General features: G+C 35.7%; 1 protein-coding gene across 10 annotated transcripts in view; it reads right to left on the reverse strand.

Annotated features, from left to right (window-relative positions):
* Nucleotides 1-21748, reverse strand: part of AKAP9 (A-kinase anchoring protein 9) — a 111469-nt gene that overhangs the window by 56223 nt on the left and 33498 nt on the right. For 7 of the 10 annotated variants that reach the window (XM_062605162.1, XM_062605157.1, XM_062605160.1 and 4 more), the window contains 11 exons: nucleotides 16429-16482; nucleotides 15853-16023; nucleotides 13219-13374; nucleotides 12130-12327; nucleotides 8820-11261; nucleotides 7177-7390; nucleotides 6328-6407; nucleotides 4547-4685; nucleotides 3966-4087; nucleotides 1949-2054; nucleotides 1393-1591 (listed from right to left, as the gene is read on the reverse strand). In XM_062605162.1, the coding sequence (XP_062461146.1) occupies nucleotides 1393-1591; nucleotides 1949-2054; nucleotides 3966-4087; nucleotides 4547-4685; nucleotides 6328-6407; nucleotides 7177-7390; nucleotides 8820-11261; nucleotides 12130-12327; nucleotides 13219-13374; nucleotides 15853-16023; nucleotides 16429-16482 (3881 nt within the window). The remainder of the gene's footprint in view (nucleotides 1-1392; nucleotides 1592-1948; nucleotides 2055-3965; nucleotides 4088-4546; nucleotides 4686-6327; nucleotides 6408-7176; nucleotides 7391-8819; nucleotides 11262-12129; nucleotides 12328-13218; nucleotides 13375-15852; nucleotides 16024-16428; nucleotides 16483-21748) is intronic. The other 3 variants (XM_062605163.1, XM_062605161.1, XM_062605159.1) reach the window with 2 other exon arrangements.

Here is a 21748-nt window from a genome sequence, read left to right on the forward strand (position 1 = left end):
GGGGCTGTTCAGCCTGGAGAAGAGAAGGCTCCATGAAGACCTCATAGCAGCCTTCCAGAGTCTGAAGGGGGCCTATAGGGATGTTGGAGAGGGACTCTTTGTTAGGGATTGTAGTGATAGGATAAGGGGTAATGGGTTAAAACTTAAACAGGGGAAGTTTAGATTGGATATAAGGAGGAAGTTCTTTCCTGTGAGGGTGGTGAGGCACTGGAAAGGGTTGCTCAAGAAAGTTGTGAATGCTTCATCCCTGGCGGTGTTCAAGTCCAGGGTGGAAAGAGCCTTGGGTGACATGGTTTAGTGTGAGGCATCCCTGCCCATGGCAGGGGGGTTGGCACTAGATGATCTGAGGGTCTTTTCCAACCCTAACTATTCTATGATTCTAAAACATCCCAAAAAAAATCCCCAGGCTTGGCCTGGAGCTATACTCCTACTTAAGATTAAAAGATGCAGCAACAAATGAGGCATGGAGAAGCAGTATGTATGATCATTCAGCAGGTTACTCACTACACCATTAAAAGACACTCCTCTTCAAGCTTAAGACATAATGAGACAGGTGTCCATACTATACTATTAGAAACCAAGGTATGTACTGGTCTAGGAACATTCCTGTAAAACTCCAGTTTAATTTTAATGTTTAAAACCTGAACTTAAGAGAATGCAACTCTTCGTGGGAATTTTCTTCTAAAGTACCAATAATTGCTATAAATGCTTATTAAACATACAGAAAATGAATTTTGAGTATTTTATGTGAACAACTACCATGGATTAAATCAGAACACTAACGACCCATTTTAAAGTAATTTAGGAATCATATATGAGTATTTACAACTTGTCCTGGCCAACACACATACAGAAGCACAGTTTCACAAAATGCATATTGAAAATGTTAATAGTTTGGGTTTTTTTTAAAGAATTAAGAAATAATGAGGGATCAGAAGGAGGCTCCACAGTTGTCAGGACCCCCCAAGACACTCAGACTTCTTTCAGGTTTGAACTGCCACCACAGTCAGGGCCAGGAGAAGGCTGATGAGTGTGTGAAAGCCAGAAAGTTTAAAGAGGGCCTCAACTCTGCCTCAGACTTTTATCGCTACATATCATTCCAGAAAATAATTGATTTCATGCAACTATGTCTACACAAGGTATCTCTAGATGTAAAGCACATTGCCTGGAGTTTTGAAGGTTAAAAGCGCCCTGTTAAGTTGTAAGTTTTGAAACTACGGCTAAAAAGCTCATGTATATGAAATGATGTTTATACATTCTTCTGATTACCAAATCTTGCTCTATTAACTATAAAAATGTAGTAAATTCTAAATGCTACACTACTGCATTGTTTATGTCATTTCTTCATAACACTTAACTCTTGGAGGATCAAAACAATGTAGCGACTAATACCTCGTATGGTCAGAGGATACCCCAGCACTATGAAGCTTATCTTGCAGATGGACAATCTCTGTAGTGTATCTCTCTTCACTTTCTTTCAGCTGCTGTTGGAAATAGGACCGGAGGTGTTCCAGTTCTTGAGTATGCTGTTCTTCAAGTTGTGTTTTATGGTTTCCTATCTCCCTAAAACAGTATTCTTGAATTGTAGGATCTGTATGAAGGTAATTTGAAGGGGAGAAATAAATGACATTAACTTTCTCCAAAGTTAACAGCAGTGATAGACTGAATTATTATTGTGGTTAATATTTTCTTCTATTATCATATCAATTACTTTTCCACAAGAAAAATTATAACTTAATCTTCCATTTTTCATGGGTAACAGAAATTTAACTGTGGAAAACCTAAAAAGACTAAACCAAAACCATTTCACAGATTTAATCCTGAAATATTTTAGAGATTTAAGAAAATCATGTATTTCAAGCTGTAGTAAGCTATAGATTGGTTAAAATTTAAAGTAATTGTCTCTCTGAATATACATAGATTAAAACAAGCATATGCATCTTTTTACCCGTTAGATCCTGCCATGTGGTCTGCAGACATTCCTTTCCTGTTTCCCGATGACTAGGTTTCTCTTCTTTCCTCCTTTCTGGAGAAGACAGCCATGGTTCTTTGACCTAAAAAATAACAAAGCAAATATAAATGACAACATTTTGTCTAGCAATGATGCAAAAATATTGACTGCAATTATAAATGTATAAGAATTGGTGGCCAATGCATAAGAGATTGTAAGCAGTGTAACTATGTGTTTCATTTTACAGCCTGAATGATCAAGTATACTTTTACAGGCAGTTGATCAGCCTGTATAGAACATGCACTGTAAATCTCAAACTCCCCTCTCTGGATATAAATGCTAAGTCACAATTCCTCTGACCCTAAAAGCACTAGTCTTCCTCTCCTCCTTGCAGTGGAAGTAACCAATACCCTCTTAAGGCCCAAAATGCAGCTTTCACATGCTCTTTTTTTTTCCCCTGTACATATATATCCATCAATACACATGACCTGCAAGCATCTCTAGCTAGAATTGGTCAGTGTACTCTATTTAACACATGGAAGTACCTAACCTCAAATTTACTAATAAAATTTGTCTTTAGGAATCCCAAAGCCCCAAGATCAGTGTAGAATCTCAAAGCAAGCAAGACAACCATGGTGGAGGAGGATAAGGTTAGGGAACAAACTGGACATGAACTATGTGGTGGTGGCTGATGGGATACACCAAGGAGTGACGAAGGAGCTAGTCTATGTTCCTGCGAGGCCATTCTCAATTATCCTTGAAGAGTCAAGGTGACTGAGGGATTTCTGAGGACTAGATAAAAGCAGTCCTACCTTCAAGAAGAGAAAGAAGGAAGATTTGAGGAACTATAGGCAAGTCAACCTCACTTTGATCTCTGGGAAGGTGATGGATCAAATAATCCAGGAAATCATTTCCCAGCATACAAAGCTGAGAAGTTTCTCCATTTGGGAGCAGTGAGTATGGATTTATGACGGAAAAAATCATACCTGACCAACCTTTTGACACCAGCTCCCACTACATGCTCATAGCAAACTGATGGGGATGGTGACTGAAAACTAGCTGAATGGCTCAGCTCAAATGGTTGTCATCAGTGGCACAGGGTCCAGCTTTAAGCCAATAACTAGTGGTGTACCTAATGGGTCAACAGCAAAGCCAATACTGTTTAACCTTTTCATTAATGTCCTGGACAATGAGACAACAGTGCACCCCCAGCAGATTTGCAGACTATACAAAACTGGGATACACCAGATGGTTGTGCTGCTGTTTCAAGAGACCTTAAGAGGCCACAGAAACGGGCTGAGAGGAGCCTTATGACGTTCAACAAAGGCAAATGACAGCTCCTGCAACCTAGAGAGGAATAGCCCTGTGCATGCAGAGAATGGACTGGCTGAAAGGAAAAGGACCCTGAGGGCCTTGGTGAGCGCCAAGTTGAACAGGAACCATCAATGTGCTATTAGGACAAAAGTCCAATAACTTCCTGGGCTGCATTAGGAAGACCATTTCCCATGAGGCTGACGGAGGTGATCCTTCCTCTCTACTGGTGAGACGCATGTGGAGTGCTGGGTCAAGTGCAGTACTCCCAGTAGAAGAGAGAAACAAATATACTGGCATGAGTCCAGTCGAGGATCACAAAGAAGATGGGAGGCTTCGAGAACGCGTCTTAGAGCGATAGGCTAAGAGAGCTGGGAATGTGTAACCTGAGGAAGACAAGGCTGCCCACTGGGTTTGTGGAGTCCTCATCCTTGGAGACACTAAAAATTTGGCTGGACATAGTCCCGGGCAATCTCCTCTAGCTGCTTTGTGCCAGTGGCTGGATTACATGAACTCCAGAGGTGCCTTCTAAGCTCAGCCATTGTCACAATTCTGTGACCTGGGCAGCTTTCTCCATTTTACCAAACCATTGCCTGATTTTGCCACTCAACCAGGATACATAAACGCTATTTCAAACACATTCTTATGTTCATCCAGAGGGAATTCGTGCAACAGAAACCTCAAAAAAGTATAAAAAGTTTACCTGTTTACAGTCCTTCATCAGCTGTGTTTGAAGTGCTTTCAGCCTACTGTATTCTTCCGTTATCTTGTGTAGAAGTTCATCCATACGTTCTTGTACCGCTAAATTACACAGATAACCAGGGACTTAAAAAAAAAAGGAAAAAAGGGAAAAAGAAAAATCAGTCATTTTGCCATAGATTTTTTTACAGTGAATTGTTCATAAGTTCTCCACTAAAGAATTATTTCATAAACATTACATATTACTGTAAAAAGTGAGGCTCCTTCCAAATTTTGGATGCATTTGTATATTGTGCTGATATGTATGATTTTTTGGGTAGGGCTGCTAGCTTCTTCTACAAACGATGGGGGGGGGGGGGGAACTACAGACCTACCAATTTTTTTCACTAATTTCCACTGTAATAAAAACAGTACAAGCAAATACTCATAAGAAATAAAAGTGGTTCAGAATATTGATACTGAGGAAGTCTCTAAAGCAGGAATTTAGGCTCATTAGTTAGCACCTGAACAACTAATGGCAGAACTGCTAGACTGAATTACTTTAAATAGGTATTTTTAACCAGCATGATAGTACAATACCACTACCTTCGGCTTGACCTCTGTGTACTGGTAATTCTACACTCGGTTGTTCTTTCACAGTAGGAGGTCTATGGAAAATATCCTGCTCCCTCCTGCCAACTTCTATAGCAGCTGAAGAATGTTCATTCTGATTGTCACACAAAACCTATACAACAAATGAAACAAAGAAACACAGTGAAGAATTTTTAATTAATTTATCAATCACAATTCAAAAAGAAAACAGGAGAAATTGTGGGAAGAAAGTAGTTTTTGTGAATATTATTTTCTGTGGAAATAATGGCATAGATGTTCTGTTGAGTTATAAGAACCTAGACAATGTTTAAAACTCCTGATAAAAGAAACAAGTATGGAAAGACTTTTCAGCAAAAACATATACATATATTTTGGAATTGTTATTTAATTTGGAACTGCCAAGTATTAAAATCTGGCAGTGAAAGGCCTCCTTGATTAATGCTGAAGGCAAATTTACATTGTAAATGTCTCATCCTCATACAGTGCAATTTTATTTAGAAGGATTTCCTATAGCAGAAATTCGTATCTTTGGAGAGACTACAAATCTTCTTGCTCTTAAGTATTGAACAAGTAGGATAAAAGGGGATGGCAAAAGAAAACTCAAGTATGTCATAAACAGACTGCCTCATTTTGTTGGTGCTATGGGCCAGCAGAATAGCTGCCATACTTACATTGCGTAGACAAACAGAAGATTTATCCGTATGATTTCTGAAGATAAATGATACTTCAAAAGAAACATCCTACTTAGAGCACACAGTGGGATTCTTTATGTAAACATTTGGGTCTCAATAGACAGCAAATTCAACTTCAGAAGTAAAATCATAATTTCTCCAAAAGCTCAACATGGAATCATGATTGGCAGAGTTTTTAACAGCTGTGAAACAACTAATGCCAAAGACTGTCATTCAGCTGCTTCTTTCTGTCAGCTATCACGGAGTCCTGCATAATCTCTCCAATGCTGGCTCTCAAGTAAAGAAGTCCTGCTACCCAGTTTTCAGAAAGGTGTTGAAAAAGGTCCAGCAAAGAAGGAAAGAACCCCTACACCACCAAAACCAACCATTTTAAATATTTAAGATTGGAAAAACATGGCTTATAATGAATGATGGAAGCAGATTAATTTATCCAGAAGTAAGTTTAATAAGTAACTTGATTCTTGGTCAAAAAGTACCTGTAAGGGCCATTGATTACTAGTATTCTACAATAGACAGGGAAAACAGTATTACTGCTAGCTGATATTGGAATACAGACTAAAAATAAGCTTCAATTCTTGACAATAACACTGATTTACTGAAAAAATATAGAGAGCAATTTTGTCTGATTCTCAGGCACTTTTAAGTCTGTAAAAGATATTCTCCTGCAAAGAAAAAAAAATACTATCTTATTTCAAACATGAGGGTGATGCCCTGTGTATCAATATGTGTGTGACATCAGACTACTGTTAAATCAAAAACATACAGCCGAAGACATAGAAAGGAAAAAAAACCCAACTTCTGAAGTTGTAAATATAAGACAAATGTTAGATAGAAGATTAAGTATAAAACAGCAGAATTGTCTGGACAAGGACATAAAACAGTTTAGGAAAAAAATAACAAAAGCCTTGCAATGTTATTTTGGAAGATCAGGTTTATCAGTGTCTACTTTGAGGCCAATGCAAAGAGAAAAGCTGCAATGAAAACCTGTTAAAAAAAATGTAGGAAAATAGGATGACTCACTGTACACGCAATTTTTCGTTTTCAAAATTTCCATGCTAAAAAAGGCTTTTTGTTAAGTCTTACCTGAGCAAGCCTAGAACATTCCTCAGTCACAGCTTCATTTAGCTTTTCTATAAGTCTTTGTGTAGATTTGACTTCATCATCTATGAATACAAATTAGTCATATTATTTTTAAACACTAGATGAACAACAACTTTTCAAAGGCCTAATTTCCTGCCTCGGTGAGGTTGCTTCTTCAGCTCTTAGAAAGGCATAGTGTTTTGTTCCCATTCTTTCTGTTCCATCACATCTATTAAATTATTATGGTAGAACTGCATGTTCAAGAGGAGTAAGCGAAAAGAAGTGGCTTTGTGCATTCGTGACTTCTACAAAGGTTGAACTTTATCGAAACATACTAGCGGACAAAAAACTTATGACAAAAAAAAAAAAATCACACAAGGGCAAATCATGAGATCACAGAAAAAGCAGGGATAGAAAGCCATCACGACAACATAAAAGCTCACAGATGCAAAACAGTTTCAAGAGGTAGTAGAATCTTACTTAATGTAGGATAGAAGTCAATGCAGGAATTCAAAGAATAGAGAACTGAGAGAACAGAGCCCCAAAACATTTTGCTGATGCATTTGCTTATTATTTCAGTAAGGAATACAACCTTAAAGGTGAATCTATTATATAGTTCTTTACGATTAATTCGCCTAATACAAAATGGCAAAACATGAGTAGTAATACTTCCTATTTCCTGATATAGGAAATACTCCCTGAGTAACACACTACTTATAATGGGTAAACAATTTGGTACAAAACCACTTTAGCATAAAAACGATTTACTGGACAGCTACATGCACATGTGCTTCTTTAAAGACACTGTTTTCCATATCAAAGGCCCCATTCCCATAATTTTGGTCAAGTTACCTGCTTGTTGAATTTTCAAGGTCTGGAGCTCCAGCTGATGCATTTTTTTCAGATCATTCATCTCTTGTAGATGACTATGTACAAGCTCCTCTTTAAGACTGCAAAGTGCAGTCTCTTTTTCTGCTTTCAAGTGCTCACGAACCTGGTCCACATGAGCTGAATAAACCAGAGACAGGCAAATGCGCTGTGCTTCCATCTGCAGCTGTAAATCAGTCTTTAAATAAAAAGACATATATGCAGTTTTGAAAAATCAAATTGTAACATAACAGTATGAAACCTCAACTTAAAATAAAAAAGAAACTAAAAATCAAGAAAACTCGATATGCTTCAATTCCTATTTTGCAGCAATAAAAATCCAACAAATTTTACCCAGATGAAGTGAGAGAAGTATCACTACGAACAGCATAGGTTAAGAAAGTTCACTCCAAACACAGGAAAAAAAAAGGACGACTGTTAGCAGACCTTAAAAACATTCATTCCTAACATTCTAGTATGAACTCTGGGGGATGTTATTCCGAAGCTAAGCATGTTTAGGATATGCCAATAATAAGCTATTTAGAGTTCAAGTTTGAAAAGGTTTTTAGACACCTCTGGACCATGATGACTTTTTAGTTCTAAGGCAGGAAATTGCAAGACTGTTATCCCAGCCTCATAAAAGAGCAAACAAACAAACCAACCCCCCCAACCCCCCCCACCCCCCCCCCCAAAATTATACAGCTGTAACTCTTTTCTATAACCTCACAACTGTTTCCTGTGTGGCTTTGCTTACTTTATTTCTTAGGAAATGAATGAACTACAACACAACATAAAATTAGACAGTGGTGGTATCAGTTCACAGTTGGGTGGATTTTTAGAACATGGGGGGGGGGGGGGAAGTAGAAGACTGGTTAACATCTATTTCTACAGAAACCTTAGTTGCATACCTCTTGCACCATGCTATTCAACTTCATCACTGTATATAAATTTAAAGCCAGATTTAGGATTCCAGCACAACAATTCTTTCAATACTACCTGCAACTCATTTACAATACCAAAACTTACAAGCAAAATTTCTCCAGCAAAACACAGATTGGTTAGAATCACAATATGTGTAACTTTGTACCTTCACACGTTTCCCACTCGCACATACAGATACATGTCTTAAGAAGTGAAAACTGCATATAGATAAAAGTTTTGAAAATGGGGATGAGTATTTCACAAGACTGATAAAAAAATGACTGGTGCAATCAAGAGTTTCTATCTTTATATTATTTGAATGAGTACTTAGAGAACTGAAAACCTAATCACAGATTAAAAAAAAAATGTTCTGAGTAAGTCTTCACCTCAAGTAACTTAAATGCTACATCAAAGTCCAAAGTACTCCAGACATCTTCTTACCTGTTATTGTTGTAGCTGATTTAATTTTCAGGGAAGAATATTTCTTTCAGTTAAGAAAAAGCACCCTCACACACACTGACTGTGGTTATCATTCCAGTCATTCATGTAAACCACTGTCAACCATTGGCCATGTTACCATACACACTTGACCATACACCTGTACGTAAAGCATATCTAATAGGAAAAATACGATGCAAATTTCCAAGTGCAAGTACTTACAAATTTTCATGGGTAAACTGTTTTCTACACTGCTTTATGTAACATACCTGTTCTGATTTTAAGGCATCCACCTGCTGCTGAAGATTATTTTCACTCTGGGTAACAGCTATTAACGATGTTTCATCAGACAGCCTGTCTGTCATCCCATGCAAATGTTCTACAAGAGACTGTTGTTCCGGTTTCAACATTTGCTGAACTTCCTTTCTTTTTGTCACTTCACGACTGATATCTTTACCTGAACCTAGATTTCCTCTTACTTTTATTCCTTCATCCACTTTATTCCTTGGACCAGAAGTTTTACTTCTACTTCCAGATGCTGGAGCAGAAGTTTTTGGAGATTTTCCTTGAGAGTGTTTTGTCTTAGGAAAATTACTACTACTATTTTCTCTCTGAGCATGGCTAATTATGACTTCTAGTTCTTTACATTTTGCTAGAACTTGTTCTTTCTCATCTTTTAAGGATTTAACTTTTTCATTTAAATGACAAATTTCATTATGTTTTGACTTCAACTGTTCAGAGAGACTGGAAAGTCTCAGGGATAATTCCAGTTTCTCATGCTGGGCAACCTCAAGCTTTTCCATCAGTTCTGTCACATCTTTCTCAACAAATTCTCCAGCCTCAAATGTGTCTACCCTAGACACCTTGATTTCTTTACTCCCTTCAAAACCAGAAGTTTTAGTTTTAGATAGAACTGATCTATTGCTTTGTAAATAGTGAAGTTTTTCATTCAAATCTTTGAGTTTGATTTTGTATTCAGCTTCCTGCTTTTTCTTATCCTCTTCTAACTCAGTTTTTGCCTTCAGAAGAGTAGCACATTCTTTCTGCAGCTCTTTATAACTAGCTTCAAGTTTTTTCTCAGTAAATGCAAAGGCACTCTTCTGCCTTTCACTATCTTCTTGGAGTTGACTGTTTTGGTTTTTAAGTTGCTCATTTTCAGTAATCAGCTTTTCTATTCTTTTTTGTAAGTCCAAAATTTCTGAATTAGAGCTAACACTGTTAAAAATAACATTCTCTTCAGAGACTATCAACATGCCTTTTAATTTGTCTTCCAGAGTTTTATTTTCCCCCTTAAGAAGGCTATTTTGTGTTTCAAGTTCAGAACATTTTTTTTGAAGGCTATCTTCTCTCTCCCTCATTTGTTCCTGCATCAACTCAGTTTTCAGCTGCAACTCCTGAATTTCTTGTTCAAGGGTACCTTTTTCTTTTTCCTCTTGCCTAAGCACTTCAATCTCATTCTGCATCTCATGGATTTTAAGTGTCATTTCTTCACATTTAGAATTTACAACAGACTGCTGTAGATCTTTAAGGTTTGAGATCTCTAGTATCAACTGATTTTGCTTGGTGAGCAAGTTGTCATTTTCATATTGCACAGCTTTTATCTTTCGACTCATTTCATTTTGGATCTCATCTAACTGCTCCTTATGATGCATATTTAAGTTATCTTTAAGGCTTTCCATGTTGATCATGTGGTCTTTTTGTAAATCTTCTTTAAGTCTGGAAAGTTCCTCTTCATGACTAAACAGAAGCTTTGTTCTCAGTCTCTCCAATTCTGCTTCTTGAGATTCTGCCATCCTGTCCAAAACTGCATCCTTCTCTCTTTCCAGCATTTCAAGTTTTATTTTGTAATTTGTGACTTCTGCCTCATGTTTTAATTCCAATTCCTTCCTAAATTCAGAGGCAGAAGCCAGCTGAGTTTTCAAATCTTCAATCATAAACTGGTGTTTTTCGGCTTCATTTAATTTACATTCCATATCCACTATATTTTGTTTGGCTCTTTGAACCTGCTCTCTTGAAAAATTCAGTTCTTGGAGAAGATCTTCAATTTTAGTTTGCTGAAGAGACCTCTCTGCTGAAATGACTTCCATCTGTTGCGACAATTCTTGCTTTATTCTTTTCCTTTCATTATCAGCATCTTGCAATTTTACATTCATTTCATTAATTTTAATAGTCATTAAATGCATTTGATCTTTATTAACATTCTCATTCAAACACAGGCTTGAAGTTTTTTCCAATTCTACCTTTTGTTGTGAAAGACGCTGTTCCATTTCCATTGCATGTTGCTTAATTAATTCTTGCTTCATTTGTACAATCTGCTGGCCATGCATTTCATCTAATTCAGCCTGAAGTTGTGCCAGTTTCCTTTGTGTTTCTAATTCCATTCTTTGCACAATGTCAGCTTCAGACTGGCTATCTTTGTAACATCGTTTCTGCAATTCTTCCACAGTTCCCATTAACTGTTTTATTTCATCAGAACATTGTCTTTCTTTCTGTTTGTAGGTAGTAAGTTCAGCTCTCATATTATTTATCTCCTGCATCTTTAGAGAAATCTGTTCTTTTGATTCTTCAAGTAATTTACTGACATCTGATAATTTTTCCTTGAGCTGAAATGATTTTTTTTCTTCTTCTCCAAGTTTTGCTTCCAGCTCTTCAACTAATGCTTCTTTTTCTTGTAGTTTACTTAAATCTTCTCCCTCATTCTTTCGTTTTTCCTTTAAAAAATGAGCAAACCCATGTTCTTATTTTTAGTTTGATAACTGAACATATATGAACACTTATACTTAAGACATTTGAATACAATGACTTTCTTTAGAAGCCTAGTGAACATTTATAAAAAGTAAGTATAAATATTTGTTGATCTCATTTGGAGTTTTTCTGTACCTTTGGAATAAGGGACAATCCCTGCCCCCCTGCCCTCATCCCTCAAAAAAAAAAAGTCAAAAAGAAAATAATCACATCTATTTTTTCCAGTTGTGCTCTGTTACTTAAAACAAAATTTAAAAAGTGCCACAACCTACTGAAAGTTTTGTCTCTTGTCACTGTTAATGACAATTTTTTTAGTCACTATCCCTCAGTGATATGGTTTAGTCGTGGGTCTTGGCAATCCTGAGGTAATAGTTGGACTTGATGATCTCAAAGGTCTTTGCCAACCAAATTGATTCTATGATTTAAGATATTTTCCATAAAGGATAATTAAAAAAAAAGGAATACGAAGAAAATAATTCATTCTTTCCTTAAGAGAAAAGATTGTTCAAGCAGGTTATTTTGTTAGGGAAAAAAATGAAAATAATGTAGTTTCATGAGGGCATTCTAATACACAATATAGTTTCATAATTTGTTGTAAATATTTCTGCGGTTTTTAAAACACAATAAATACTAGTGATATAAAAAAATCAGTTTTAAATAATATACATATTAAATGCCAGTTGACAGAACCAGTCTTAAAAACTTGGGATCCTTGTATGCATTATATGCTGCACATTCACAATCTCTGCTTTGGCCCTTCCATTTCAATGGAACCACAAAATCCTGAAAAGAAAGACAGACTAGGAAGAGAGATCTTTCTAGTAAGGCACATACCACTTCATATGTGGTGATTTTGTCTCGAAGATGCGTAATCTGCAGTTCAAATTCTTCATTCTTTTTTTGATAATTCTTCAGCAGATATTCTTGTTCTTCTAGCTGTTGCTGATGTGATATTATCTGTTGCTTGGCTTGCAATAAATCAGCAGCTGTGCAACTATGGCTGGTGTTCCTTAGGGCTTCACTTGCCTGCAACTTAAATGTTAAAAAAACCCAAACATAACGTATATCAAGTTTTCCAGAAACAGCTTACACTACATATAAACTATCACAACATTTTGTAAGTTCTTTTAGGAGGAACTGAAATATACTTTTTCTTTTGGGATGGCCAACCAATGGAAAATACTTAATATTGAAATGTTTTATGGTGAGCTAGCACAGGACAGCAGTGCCTCAGAAACATTTCTAAGTATAAACTAGTTCTAAGTGCTGTCCTCAAAATCAGATTTTTAATAGTAAATACTCAGATGTCAGAATACAACACACTTGCAGTTCAAAAAAAGCTATATAAAGTGCTTAATCAGCATAAAATAATATTCAACTACAACACTATAAACTTTAGTCACAGATTAAGTGTCCACAGCATGTCAAACACCAGTGTTTTCTAGAATAAATCCTTCTCTGAAACTTAACTGTGGTATTTAAACTACCTTCTAATAACACTGCAAGAGGCAGGTTTTACCTAAAAATATAGGAAGGACTGGAGCACGAAATGATGGCCCACCAAAGTTGATGGCTGACTGCTTTAATTTCAAAGGGAACAGGGTGGATTTCTGCTCAAAGCTCTGAGAACTAATTACACAAGTGCTCTTCCTTAAGATAACTGCTATCATCCAGCGCTTACCAGAAGCAATTACTACATACAAGACTAATCTTCATTATTTTATAGTGAATTAATACAATAAAGCAGGTATTATAATGACAGCTGTAGGGCCAGTAAAGTAACTGCTGATCTGAACTAAGAGACCCAATTCTTAAAGGAATGCACAGAAATTTCTGTTTCTGCAGGAAGTAGCCATTTATGGACCCTCCCAAGTGACACTGATTTTCAAACCCCCAGAAACTATTTGTAGTCCTGTAACTTACATGCTGAAACTGAATTTGCAGTTTTTGACTTTGTTCAGTAAGCTCCAAGAATTCCCTCATAGTTTCATCCTTTTCTTTCCGTGCCTGCTGTAGGTTAGTAGTGAGCTGAGTGATAATGTCATCTCTTTTTTTGATAGCAGCTTCAAATTCCTGCAGCTACAAAAGTCAATATTTAAACTATTAGTACACATCAAAGCCACAAAAACCCCACCCAAACAGAACTAACTTATTCTAGCTAAGTAAGAATATGCCCTAACCTCTCCATTTAAAAGAAGTCGCACAAACGTACTAGAGCATATTTCCATTCCCCCTACACTCACAAATTCTATTTATAAATATTTCAGAAACAGAGTTTTCCCCTCATTTAACAATATATGACCTCTCCATAAACTATATTTATGAAAGAACAGAATCTGAACCTTTAAGAGGATTAGTTAAATATGTAAACTAAAAAGTGTTGCCACATAAGCAAACCAACATAAATGAATCCAGAGTATCTATTCATAGTGTTTCAGCAGTTTTGTACAACTACTCATGTACATTCATCTCTCACCAAGAATGCAATAAATGCATTCATCATACTAAATAGATACAAGGCAGTATCCCACATTGTGAACACGGAGAAATTATTCATAACTACATGAGAAAACCAGCTCAAGCTGCAAAACTGTTACAGTGAACTTAATAGTTTAAACTTTTGGAATTGATGAAGCAATGATAAAAGTACAGGAAAAATCCTTTGCAAGTGTTTTATTTTTTTGTAGCATTACACTCATGCAGTCAGAAATTCTACAATATTAGTTGGGCCTATTTTCATGTGCAATTATATAGACACATTAATTTAAAGTCACTTTGCCAATCTGAACTCTGTTAAAGCTAGTGGAAACTTCATCTCTATGTATTGCAAATGTCTCAGTCCATCACTCACCTTCTGTAACAGTTTTGTTTACAATGCCCCTACAAAGAACTTTACCCAGGTTATATCCTGAGTCCTGAAGTTAAAATTATAATGCTTCCAGAAAATGTTTACCGATTGAGAGGACAAGGACAATATTTAATGGGATATACAAAACAGAAGTTGCTAAAACAAGCCAAACTATGCAAAGAATCTGATGATTTTTTTTAAATTTCTTCCCAGAACACTGCAGTGACCTCCTACTTTAAAAGCATGGACTTAGTGGTAATACTAGATGCTTGTTATAACAGAGAAAATTAGGAATGGATCAGACGCTTACGTGTGTCATACCTTCCCTTTTACATCTGTCCAATGAAACTGATTAATTAAATTTATGTGTTCCAATCCACACATTGTTATACGGTAATTTTCAATTTTTTTAATTCAATCCTTTTACCAAACAGGCAGAACTAAAGCACACAACACATCTTTTGCACTCTCTATTTAAAATCCTTTTGTGTCTTCTGAAACATAAACCATAAACATTTCTCAACTGAGATATTATGCACTGTACCATCACCATCCAAAAATATGCTGCAAATATTGTAGTGTTATTGCACCACAGCCTGTTTTGTTTTAATTTATTTTTAATTTATTTTTAAAATAGTAATCAGACATTAAAAAAATGCAAACATTTTCAATTTTAGCTTTTTCAGGAAAAACATTAGCTACGATTGTGGAATCTAGAATTATGTTTATGTTATTTATTAGGCTATAATTATGACTATTATGTTTAGTACAACAGATACAAGACACAGAAATCAGAAGTTAAGCTTGACTTAAAATGCAACACCAGAAATTCATCAATTGACAAAGGAACAATAAATCACCTCCTCCAGAGCAACCACTTAAAGATCACTCTAGTATGGCGGAAAACATGTCATCCATTTTCACAGATAAAATACAAATGAAAGCAGAAAAAACTGAAACCATGCAATAACAACAGTGAAAATGACTGAACAGCAGAACAATTTTTGATTTCTATAGTACTTTGCAAAAAAACACAGAAAAACCACAATGACATGACCTGAATCCAAATTGAAAGATAGACATAAGCAAGATATGAAGCATGATAAAGCATTAGCTTCAGTGCATTGCAACACTTGCTTAAACTGGAAGAATAGTCTTCACTTTAAAACCCATTTTTAAATTTCAATGGTATTTCTAAAGTAAGAAATACCTTCTTGTAATCTAAAGTTACTGGATGTTTATTAAAAAATTCTGACACAGTTGCCTTGTATTTCAGACTGTGAAGTCTGACACACAAACACCTTTTTGGTTCAAGGTTCAACTCAGTTATGTCATTCTTTGGGAAGTAAAACCTGGGGGGTTTCTGACCTTGGAGGAAGGTATTAAAAAAAAATGCAGTGTTTGCACAACTAGTGAAGAATTAGGGCTTTTCTTGAAGAAAAGTCTTTCCATGCCCGATCAGAAGAAAGTCACTGGAAAGAAGACTGGAATTTCAGTCATATATTACAGAGAAAAACACCACACAGTGGAAATGCCATGCAAAGCAACAGAGTGCATGGTATGTGATTGACACAAATTATGTGTAATTCTCTATCACACACTGACTGCATTCTGAACAGCTACCATTAAGTGTGAACTCTTTCAGGTGATGTTTTGCATTTTTACATGTAACCGAGTAGCAAGTAGAAAGCAACATAAGGTAATTATACCTGTTGCAATCCTTCTGTACCATATGCTGCCCTCATTTCTTCTAGCTCTTTGTTTAGCTCTTCAACCTCTTGTTGTTTCCCAGCCAATTCATTCTCCATCACCTCTAGCTGCGTGTGAGAGTGCTGCATTCCATGCTCAGAACAAATCTCTCCAACTCCAAAGTCTTCTTCCTAAATCAATCCAAGTTCCTTAACATGCCATTTTTTATGCTTTATCACAGTAAGTAAACTCAAATATCAAATTCAGTATCAAATGCCACCTTAGAACATTAACATACAATACAGCATCGCAGACCTTATTGCCATAGTAACCTCCTTTGTTAGTATAATTCACACCTTGAAAGCACCAACATAAAGCATTTCTGCAAGTTGTTTCATAATCTTAGCCTTAACAGAAGTAATAAATTGTTTGGCATTTCAAGTTTAACAATACACGCTATCAATATATAGCAAACTGCAGATGCATAGCACAGCATGGAAAATAAAGTATTAGTCAGCAACACAGTTTTTGCTTAAAACAAACTAATGTTTTTAGTATTCATCATTAGTATTATGATTCAATTTGCAGTACTGTACCCTGATTAAGTCTGCAGGTATAGCTGTTCTTGTCATAAAACTGCAACCATTTACCTGTGTAAAGACAATTTCTAAATACATTATTATCTGAAATAAAGCTTGATTTCTGTTTTCCATTCATTTGAGTCTTATACGGTGATTTCTGCAGACTCACTGGAATTTTATGCAACAAAAATTTATTCAATTTGAAATACAGAATAGCTTTATATACTGTAAATTGCATCAAAGTAAGCATAGGTAACAGGTAAAACACTTCAAACTGCGAAAATAAACACTACTATCTAAGAACAAAAAACATATTACCAATTCAAACATCTAGATTAAACAAAGGTATTCAGATTTAAAGGTCAATGCAAAGCTTTATACTTAAAATTATTAAAATGCAGTATTATTGCATCTTAAATTGTTTACTATTTCTATATATTACTAAACATATTTATGCTTCTGAAATATATTTATACACCTCAAGATTTGCTCTGAAAGTCACCAATCTCTCAATAGTAGATGAAAGACAGTATCATAGACTCTTACATTCAATGTGAAGGAATTCCTTAAAAATTGAAAAAGAACAGAAATTATATATTCAATATAAGATATTTGAAAAAAATCCTCTTTCACTCACCTAGCACTGCAACCCCGTTCAGTTCCTATAAGAATTTTGGTTCTATAGATTGTACAGACAAATAGGCATCAATCTCCAAAAGTACAAGCCAAAGTAGCAATTACAGCTTAAAAATCACAAAAATCCAAATCAAATGAAAATAACATGCTGTGTACTTGTGAACAACCACAAGACAGGCAGGCAAGCTTTTAAAACAGCAGACCGATGTTTTAAAATGAAAAAAGCAAGAACAGCTGTATTTCCCCTCAGAGCTCTTTATTACATCAGAGCCTGAAAGAAAAATAATGGTACTAGAGATGGAAAAGGCATCATAGCATTTCAAACCCAAACACTACATTTGCATCAAAATAAGAAGCTATACTGCTCAGATATCTGCCATAGTCCAGACCAAGGCTCATTTACAAAGGACTAAGATGCCTGACCAAATCAGTAACTACACTGTCATAAATGGGATCAATATAGTCATTGAGTTTGTATTAAGAGACTGAATAAACCTGCATTAGACAAGAATTTGCAGAGCTGACACAATGCCCTTTCAATTCCCGACCTCCTCAGTAAAAAGGAAAACACCACAGACAGACTAATACCTTATTTTAGAAAGAATTGAAAAAAAAATTGCAGCAAAAAGCAGGCTGCTTATAGAGGCACTGCACATCACTTGTGTATTGCCAGATGTTCGCCCCACATTCAGGCATACAAGTTTCTACACAGTGCCTGGCATCAATGTCTTTATTCAGATTTTGGTGCACGTCCCAGAATAATAACACAATTAGATTAAAAGAAACTCTATTATGAAATAGTTCTTTTCCTTTTAACTCCCATTTTATTTAGGCTTAATTGATTAAGATGTAGTGTATAATTCTTGTCATCTATCCCAGTGGACATGCTCCTCTCTTCCTGTGAATGATTTCTGTGTGCAACAATCAGACTCTTAGATGCTCTACAACAAGAGGTACTAGGAAAGACATAAAAGCCTTATCTCATTAGATGTTCCAGACTTCTCAGCAGCTGAAATTTCCACAAAAGACTTTTTATTCATAAAAGGAATTCTACATTCAAGACAACTGTCTGGAACTTCATAAATCCTGCCTTATTTCACAGGAGCTCTTAGACATCACAGAAAGAGAACCACAGTAACACGGTAGTCCACGCTGTTTCTCATCTAATACCTTCTCCTTTCAAATGCCTTATGCCTCCTGGTACAGTGCAAGTTGAAACATGATAAGACAACAAACTGCACTCTAATCTATGGAAAAAGCAGTCAGGCCACTGCAGCAAGGCGCTGTGCTGAAGGGAGCCTCACGAGGAGCCTTGCAACTACTGGCATGACAAAAATTCTGCTGTGTCAGAGCAGACAAAGAGTTGGGGCTGAGTTATTAGCTCCAAAACATCTTGGTTTCAAATTAATTGTTCACTTGTCTGCAATATTGTGTTACGAGGTAATTAGACAAGGCCCACTGGACATCTGCGTTTTGTCTCATGGTCCCAGAGGTTAACCATACAGAGGTCTTCTGCAAGCCTGTAAGTACTATTGATGCAGATTCTTATAGTTTCTTCTTTTAAAACTTTGCAATTTACCTTTAATGCTGAAATGTCCTTATGCCTTAATGCCTTTTGATGTGCTTAGTTACACTCCCCAGAAAATAATTAAACATTTAAAGAAACAATCAAACTGCAGAGCATTTTAAGGTAATGGAAGCAAATAATAACATGAGATCTGGATACAATTGTGTAAAGAAACCAAAGAGTAATAAAAAGCTATACTTAACAACAAATTAGATACATATTAGCAACTTCTTTAGTGAATAAAAGACATGAAAGTTATGGAAGTCCTTAAAAGGACATTCTGTCTGACTTTTCTTCCTTGCTTGTATTTTCAAAATAATTCACAGAAATATAAATTACTAATACAAAGTAAAAAATAATTTGTGGTCTATTAGCTAAAAATAAAGGTATAATTTATATTGCATCAGTAAATACATATGCTTATGTATCAGTAAATACATATGCTTAAGATAAATGAATCTTCCAGAGAAGTGTAATGAAAACCACCTTCCATCACTGAATTAAGGCAGCAACTCACGACAATTGCCACCAGAGGTCAGGATTAAATTTATGAAATCACTGTATTCCTTTTAATGTTCCTTTGACGTTGGAAGACCTGAAATTGTACCTCAGAAATATCAGTACTAATATATAATGTGTAACATTATATATTGGCATTAATGCCAATACTACAGAGATTTTCCTTTATAAATAGAAAATTCAAGCTCCCATAAATCTACTGTTCAAACACCGATTTAAAAATTGCTTTGATTTGGTAGTAGAAACATACAGCAGTATCTGGAATGGACTAATAATATTACCTTCTGTTTTGCCCCATGTCATTGTCGTCGTCCCCCCCCTTTTATTCCTTCACAAAAATTAATACTTAGACCGCCAACAACACCTGTCAATGTTCTCAGCATCTTCTCAATTTTCTGCTTATGTCACAACAGACTATATAAAACTTAGGTAAAATTAACAATTAGGACAACTTGGGAAAATGAATTTCAGTTCTGTTTGGTGGGGTTTGTTTATTTTGGTTTTGCTGGGGTATGTGGTTTTGGTTTTTTTTTTTGTGTGTTTGTTTTTGGTGGTTTTTTGGGGGAAGAGGGAGGAGTACAATCCATAAATTAAAACCACTTTCAGTATGTAATGAAAACAATTACAGTCATGTAACTAAAATTAGTAACTTCTGAAGGATAACAACTGATGTCTTTTTAAAATATCCTGGCTTAGTATTTTTTTCTGTGTATTAATAGCACACAAGAGAAGATTTCTTTACATAGTGGTTAAGGTTCAGGTATAGAATTTCATTAACATTTAAAAAAATCCCCTTCTTTGTAAACTTCATATTGACTATCTTTTCAGAAGTACATTTTGCAAGCTGGTAAGAGAGTCAATAAGAGAAGAACAAACAAAAGAATCAGGTGGAACAGTTTTCCAGTTGCACTGTAAAATTGAGGCATACGGAAAATGGGCAATTCTACCTTACACAGTTATAAAAAAAACCCTAAAAATTTTAGCTGTTGGAAAAAGCCCAACTTCACTTAGTTCTGAGTTTAGACCACAACCTTAAATAGCTAGTCATAACTACATTTAAGTCTATGGGGTCTACGTTTCTATGAATATGTTCTTAGTACTCCAAAAAGGAGGGCATGTATCTGAAAAAAGGTAAGCTCAAGATTTCATACAACTTTGTAACTGTGCTATTACAGAAAAAAAAAATAAAGTTATTCTCATCTTCTTCAACTAAAAAAGGCTTCAGAACACTTTATTCACAGGATGGTCATTAAGTATAGCTTTTAGTAATAAAAGTAACATTACAGCTACCATGAAACGTATTGAAAATTCAGTTCCTAAAATATATGCATTCCTAAGCATGTGGTTTCCTCACTGCAGATACCAATCAACTGTAATGAACTGGAATGAAGAAGAGCTCATTAAGGACAGCAGCTCTCACCACTTGAATCTGTTCTTCAACAGATCAAGTATCATGCTACTATTCACAAGTTTTGTGTTGCCTACTTATGTCTTAGAAAGTAACTCTTGAGGAGGTAAAAAGTCTTTCTGAAGGAATGATAATAAAGAGCACCTAGAAATGCATCTGTCATTGCATTTTTGAGGAAATCTGCAATTTTTTAAAAAGCACATTCAGAAGGCAATCCAGCTGTAATTCTACTGTTTTTAGTATCTGGAAAATTGATCCCTAATATACTCTGTAGACACCTACAGAAATCTTTGAAGAATGAAGCAGGATAAAGTTAAGTGTTTAGATGTGAAAACTGATATCCGACTGATACCAACACCAGACCACTCAGAACCATAACATATCCACAATTCCCATGAAGCACTGTCCATCTTTTCTGTATTGTGTCTCCTTCTGCAAAGTTGTGTTTCTTGAACTTTTGTGATCAAGCTCCAACACTGCTTCCTACAACCTCAGAAGTGGTCAAAATTTCTTAGTCATATTTATATATATATATATATATATAAAAAATACCTCTTACTTATAAAAATACATGAACATCAATGACATTGTCAACTGTTTTCAAGGGTTCATTCTTTACATACTGCATATTCCATTTAATAGTAATCACATACCATTGTAATGCATAGTCTGAAAAGGTGCAGTAAGGTCATAACACTTGTTCAAAAGTGTATTTGCTACACTCTCAATGGCAAACTGTGCACATACTGCCTTATCATCTTACCATACATTAAGCTAACTCAGATTCTTTTTGTTCTTTGCTACTTCAATTCTTTGGACAAAATAAACCACATTTTACCTATGAAAAATATTAAGTCTTTAAATATATACCCCTCCACCCCCCCACCCCCACCCGGGTAGTTTACTTCAACACCCTGCAACCACCCCTCCATAAAAACCTTTTTTCTTTCTTTCATTTACAGCATTCTCCAGCAGCTGGACTGGAATCTGACTCCAAAGGTGCTGGTCTCAGTTGTTCGTTTTTTTTTTTCCTTTGGGTTAAACTGCATCACAAAACCACATGCCATAAGACGGATCACAACTGACCAGACCATATGGGTCAGTGGGTCAGTATTCTGTATTTGAAAGCAGCCAGTAATGAATGTGAGGGAATGTTTTGCTGTATTCACAAATGCTTTTTTTTCCTCAACATACCTGAAGAAAGT

The sequence above is a fragment of the Pezoporus occidentalis genome, unplaced genomic scaffold (genome assembly GCF_034315485.1).
Source record: "Pezoporus occidentalis ecotype Australia unplaced genomic scaffold, CSIRO_AGI_Poc_V1 ctg9, whole genome shotgun sequence".
Lineage (NCBI taxonomy): Eukaryota > Metazoa > Chordata > Aves > Psittaciformes > Psittacidae > Pezoporus > Pezoporus occidentalis.